The 6,621-nt window shown below is 33.6% G+C and overlaps 1 protein-coding gene across 1 annotated transcript; it reads left to right on the top strand.

Moving 5' to 3' along the window:
• The first annotated feature begins 662 nt into the window (after positions 1-662).
• On the top strand, positions 663-2,624 carry LOC107866379. Its single transcript, XM_016712463.2, has 2 exons — positions 663-1,238; positions 2,002-2,624. Exons 1-2 carry the CDS (start codon positions 924-926, stop codon positions 2,317-2,319), a joined length of 633 nt encoding a protein of 210 aa, XP_016567949.2. The 5' UTR covers positions 663-923; the 3' UTR covers positions 2,320-2,624.
• The last annotated feature ends 3,997 nt before the right edge of the window (positions 2,625-6,621 follow it).

Raw genomic sequence — 6,621 nt, 5'->3', positions numbered from 1 at the left:
ATATAAATTATAGATAATGTCGTTTTCACACAATATTTAATAAGGGTTGGCGATTGTATTTGTACTTTGATACTATATTGTACGTATTTAGCTTCCAAGCTTTATCAAATTACACTTCTTTTAGTAGTACATACTCCCTCCGTCCCATTTTACTCGTCCCAAATTGGGATGACACAACTATTAAGAAAAATAATAAATAACATGGCTAGTTTATCATAGTACCTCTATTAAATGATGTTTATATTTTAATTTAAAGAAAAAGTAATTAATGCAAAGGATAAAATATGAAAAAAAAAAATTGTCTTTGTCTTGATAAGTAAAAAACGACAAGTAAAATGGAACATCAGACTAGGAAATTTGGAACGAGTAAAATGGGACGGAGGGAGTATAAGATAAAAATTTATCCGCAGTTGTTTACACCTTAAGGAACATAAATATAAGTGTAATTTGATAAAGCTTGAAAGCTAATTAATAAGTCGTATGATAAATCAACTATAAATACAATTGCCAACACTTCTAAAATATTGTGAATTTTAACTCTAATTTTTATTTAACCATACAAAATTAGAGTGTATCGTTGTTTTACTCTAATAATCTTTTTGTTAAATAGGGAAATTCGGGAAATTAAAGGTATTAAAACGAATATGATCCCCCTAATGACTATCTAAACGTTGTGTGGAATCTTGGAGATATTTTGTCTACCAATATGGCCCCATGAGAAATTTCTCCTTTAAATTTTAGCCTCAATGGAATTAAACAATTCACACCAACGAGTAACACATGATGATTAAGTTCCAAGAAACTTAATTAAATTCCTTAATCCTCTCTTATTTATTTGCTCTATCCAACCCTCTTTTCCCCATCTCAACTAGATCACCAATTACATATTTCCCAAAGTATTGTGAAACCCTTTAGACTTAGAAATGGGAAAGAACCAACTAAACCACCAAAACACTCAGTCCCAAAGCCAAAGGGTACGTGAAATTTTTTTCAACGCAGTGAATATGAGTTCAACTTTTCGATCATTTCGCCACGTTTCTTCGGAGAGTCCCAAATTTGCTACAACTAATTATTCAGCTACTACGAAGCCAAAAATAGATCACAGGAATTATACAGCTAAATCAACTATATCCAAACCAGTTGCTCTTGCTCAAAATGGGTCCACCTTTTCCCTTGAGTTGAATTGCCAGAAAAATCCATCGCAAGCGAAACAAAACTTGTCCACTGCCTCTAACATGGTACTAGTTGAATTGTCTGTCCATCATTTAATTACTACTTATTAGTATTATTTTCATCAAACCTCTTTATAGCATCGTTGTTTGTCTATGGTGTCAGTGGTTTTGCCATGATTTTCTTACCAAATTTAAGTTTTATTTTTCTTAGAACGAAAATAAAACTAATACCATAATTATTTTTAATTTCGTAAAAGGAAAATATAAATCTTTTTCATATTTGGCAAACCTCTTTCTTGGAGGAAAGGTTTTGAATATCTATAAATAGAAGAGTTCGTTTTGGATATTTGGATATGTATAAATAGATGAGTCATTCTCATGCCATAACACAATAGCATCCACAATGTAGTCATTAAAGAGTCATTGTTTAGGAGAGATTGTTTAATGTTTTTTCGATATTAGGTTTTATAATATGTAGGCCGATTGGCCAAAACATATAATAATTTAATGCTTTTTAGTATTGTTTTCTTTGTGGTATGATTTATCATCTCATAGTTTGCAACGCCATAAATGACATAACATGAAAAATTGATTTCAAAGAAAACTTAATCGTTACAGTGAAATGTTGATATAGATCAAAGTTTGCCTGCACGAGTCAAACATGTGAACTTTTTTTCCAACATGTGGCATCGGTCAAGACTTGAACTCAAAATCTCTTACCCCATTTAATAACACGTTAAATTATGTGATCATATGATCTACAAAAATTAATTAGCCTTTTCTCTTCACATACTTCTAGTTAGTTAATTGATTATATTATGTCCGATAGGTACTCGTAGAATACAATCACATTTCAGGAGACAGTGCCACACCAAAGTTCAAAACTGAATCTGTGAAAGCTGTGAACAAGTGGCGTCAGCAGAATGAAGATCCTTATATCGGTGAACCTCAAGTGAACAAGTCCCCTGCGAAGAACATGTTCACTGTAGTTCATCATGAGATAAATGAAGGTCCTAAAGATGACAATGTGAGGTTTTCTAATTATATTGATCACGTCAAAAACAAGATGAGAATTATGTCTAGTTTTGATGATGATAAACTCTCTCACCGCTATATTATTGACCGCTCCAAGTTCAACACTAATTAGAACAATAAACAACTATTGCTGCCTGTGGTGGGGAACAATTAAGGATCTGCTACTTGAACAATCTTTAATTTGCAGAATTATATACGTATAATTTTCCATGCCTTAATTAAATAAAAGAGAATTTGTTGGGAGCTATATATATTGATTATTATTATAGATTTATGTTTGAATTAGAAAATATTTGAATGTTGGAAAAAGGAAAGAGGCTTTTAGTCTTTGGTGTATTAGAATGATTACTTTGTTGTGCTAATTAATGAGACATATGTATACTTTATCATCTTAAAGGACTTTTGGTGGAGTACTCATAATTGTGTATTTTTTATTCTTCGTAATAAGGTAAATATCATACCTGCATCATGAGACTGTGAAAACTACCCTATGCAGCTAGGACTCCATTGATGGAGCTTTGCAGAAGAAGGAAGAAGAACAAACAGAGAATTTTATAACTTCCTTTCCAAAGTTGTTACAATGAAGTATATACTTAGCCTTTTATAGACTAAGTTAGAGGAGGAAAATACCTAATAACTAACTCTTCTAGAATCTTCCTGTGACAGCTGACTATGCAGCTAACTATACTAACAACTAACTAATGAGCATCTAACTAACTTATGTTAATCAATGATTCAGTGAAACAATGAAACAGTAAAAATGATCATCAACACCCCCCCTCAAGCAGCAGGGTGCAGGATGTTAAGCACACCAAGCTTGCCTAAAAGATGCAATTGTTGAGCCTGACTCAGACTTTTTGTCAGTAGATCTGCAACCTATTGTTGAGTGTGTACATACTTAGCTTCAAGAAAGCCTTCTTTGATCCTTGATAAAGTGACAATCTATCTCTATATGTTTAGTTCTCTCATGAAAAACAAGATTGGTTGCCAATTGAATGATTGATTTGCAATCACTCATGAGTGTAGCAAGTAGTTGAATTGATACTCCTAACTCATTAAACAAGCCAAGTAACCTCAGCTGCAGTAAAAGCCATACTCTTATATTCAGCTTCAGTTTAGCTTCTAGAGCATGTTTACTGTCTCTTGGATTTCCAAGAAATTAAGGATTCTCCAAACTTGATCACATAGCATGTGATAGACCTCCCGGTGTTAGGATAGGCACCCCAGTCAGAGTCATACCAACAAGTCAATATGGATGCAGGTTTAGCCTATAGCCAAATACCTTGACCAGTTGTGCCTTTCAAATACCTGGGGTGGTAGTTATTTCCCAATGAAGCTTCTTAGGAGCCTGCATGAATTGACTTCACTACATAAGATATTTCTGGTCTTATAATAGTAGTATACAACAACTTTCCAACTAATATATGATAGAAAGTTACATCATGTAAAATCTGATCACCAATAAGACCATTAACCCTGTCATATTCTACTAAGGTTAATCTCAAGTTGGACTCCAAGGGAGTAGGAGAAGGCTTAGCACCACTGAGACATGTGTCATTGATCAACTCTAGAATGTACTTTATCTGGTTCAAGATAACACTTAAACTTGATCTCAAAACTTCAATTCCCAAGAAATACTTGAGTTAACCTAGATCCTTTAATTTAAATTGCTGATGTAGTATCTTCTTAGCTACATTAATCAATTGATCATTGCTCCCAGTGATGAGAAGATCATCAATATATACTTGCACAATTACTATGTCTTCATCTTTCTTAAGTGTAAAAAGTGAATAACCATGTGCATTCTAAGAAAAAATAGAATCTAACAAGGCATAAGTCAGCTTGATGTTCCATTGCCTAGAGGCCTACTTAAAACCATATAAGGATTTAAGAAACTTTCAAACTTAGTCTCCCTTGATTACTTTAAACCTTCAGGCAAGGCCATATACACCTCATTATCTAGATCTCTTTGAAGGAAAGTATTGTATAAATCCATGTGAAACATGTTCCAACCTTTAGATGCAGCTAAATCAATGACGCACCTCACTATTACCATCTTGGCAATAGGAGAAAAAGTATTATGCTAGTCCAAGCCCTTTAGCTGACTATAGCCCTTTGCAACTAACCTTGCTTTGTATCTTTCTACCTCTCCATTTGTTTGGTATTTGATCTTATATACCCATTTATATCCAACTTCATGCTTTCTAGGTGGCAAATCAACTACATCTCAGGTTTGATTATCTTTAAGAGCCTGGATCTCCTGTTTCATAACTGTAATCCAACTGTCATCCTTTGTTGCCTCCTTGAAAGTCCTAGGCTCCACAGGATTATCAAACTTGGTCACATAGCATTGATATTGAGGAGTGACATGGTCATATGATAGATAATTAGACATAGGATATCTGGTACTACTCTGAGGCCTTTTGACAGTAGAAAAGTCCTTCATCCAAGCTGGTTGTCTAGTCACTCTACTGGTTCTTTTGATGGGAAAATCCTCTACAGTAGGTGGTAGAACAATAAATGATGCTTTATCTAATAATGTCTCATCTGTGATAGGGGTTGAACAACTATGTACTTCTTCTGGTATTGGTGATGTACCTATGCAGTTGATATGCGCACACTCGATTTACCTTGTCAAATCTTTCATTTAAATCATCCCACATTACCTAAGCACTCGTAGCATATATAATTCCACTGAGAAGTTCTTTATTCACTATTCATCAACCATGATAGTATAGTTGCATTGTACGTCTCTCATTGCTCGTGTAGATTATCTCTATACTATTTTTTCGTACATGTCCCTATAACAAATTCATACTTTTATTTTCCCAATGACGCAATCTAGATTGATCTACTCCATATTCCATAATTCTCAAGTCCTATCAACTTAATTGAAATTAGCATAACTCCTGTAACATCTGAAGATCCGATAAATAGAAGTTTATTTTGATCAATTTTGGGCGACTTATCCACTACAATTATGTTGCAATTGGCTATCTAGAAGAGATCTAAACTCTACACCTCGAATATTCCTAAATTACACTAAAACATAGTGCAAAGATAGCCAACATCGATGCTCTGATACCATATAAAAACTATCCTATATAGCTAAGACTCCACTGATGGAGCTTTGCAGAAGAAGGAAGAAGAACAAAGAGAGAATCTTATAACTGCCTTTTCGGAGTTGTTACAATGAAGTACATACTCAGCCTTTTATAGACTAAGTTAGAGAAGGAAAATATCTAATAGTTAACTCTTCTAGAATCTTCCTGTGATAGCTCACTTTGCAACTAACTACATTAACAACTAACTATATAATGAGTTACTAACTAACTAATTAATGCTAATCAATAATATAGTGAAACAATGAAATAGTAAAAATTAATGAAACAGCAAAAATATAGAAGAAGGAAAAAGAACAGAGAGAGAATTTTATAACTGTCTTTTCAAAATTGTTACAAAGAAGTACATACATACTCAGCCTTTTATAAACTGAGTTAGAGGAGGAAAATATCTAGTAACTAACTCTTGTGACAACTCACTATGCAGGTAACTACACTAACAACTAACTAATGAGGCTAACTAACCAATGCTAATCAATGATATAGTGAAATAATGAAAGAGTAAAAGCCAATGAAACAATAAAAATGATCATCAACACTATACAACAGCGGTTGCGGTGAATTTTAAGTATGCAATGTTGATATTTATATAAGAAAAGATAATTTTATAAGTAAAACATCCTTGACCGACCTATTCGTTTAGCATAGTTTTAGGCCAGAAGAGGCCTTGAGTTCAATCAACTTAATCAAAATTTTAGCGATGTTAAATTTTCCAAAAATATGCTTAGATCGATGTTCGAACCTTCAAATTCAAAGAATAAATTGGGCGTTGAACCAACAAGCCAACAAATATTCAATGTTAAGTAGTGTCATTTTGTTCAATATATCACTTTATGCATAATATTAATTCTTGAATTATTTTTCCTTGAGTAGAGGGTCTATCAGAAACACTCTCTGTTAGATTTGGAGGAAAATCTCCATGGGAGACGAAGCTTCTCAAAGATAAAGAGAGAGAAAATATCTAATCCATATAACCGACCATCTTTCTTCTCAATCATCTGACCCATATAACATTGGGTCCAAAAATTTATATACTAGATCCAAAAATCCGAACCAAATAAAAGATATACGGATAAATAAGTAATTGGGCTTATACAAGGTTTGGGCCCTTTATACAAAATATGTACAGAATGAAAAATAAAGCTAGCCCACTCCACTAGCTATATCTTGATTGTATAATTCAACACCCCCCCTAAGTTGGAGGGTGGGATAACCCCCAACTTGCGAAGATGAAAATGATGAGTAGCACCGAGAAGCGCCTTAGTAAAAATGTCAGCCAGTTGAGAGACACT

This window comes from Capsicum annuum, chromosome 3, assembly GCF_002878395.1.
Source record: "Capsicum annuum cultivar UCD-10X-F1 chromosome 3, UCD10Xv1.1, whole genome shotgun sequence".
In the NCBI taxonomy this organism is placed as follows: Eukaryota; Viridiplantae; Streptophyta; class Magnoliopsida; order Solanales; family Solanaceae; genus Capsicum; species Capsicum annuum.
This window is presented reverse-complemented; position numbering and strand designations above follow the sequence as displayed.

Bases quoted from the DNA above. Each gene is read 5' to 3' on its own strand.
- LOC107866379 (XM_016712463.2), top strand. From the start codon at position 924: ATGGGAAAGAACCAACTAAACCACCAAAACACTCAGTCCCAAAGCCAA. The intron at 1,239-2,001 runs GTACTAGTTGAA...TATGTCCGATAG, and splicing joins TGTCCACTGCCTCTAACATG to GTACTCGTAGAATACAATCA.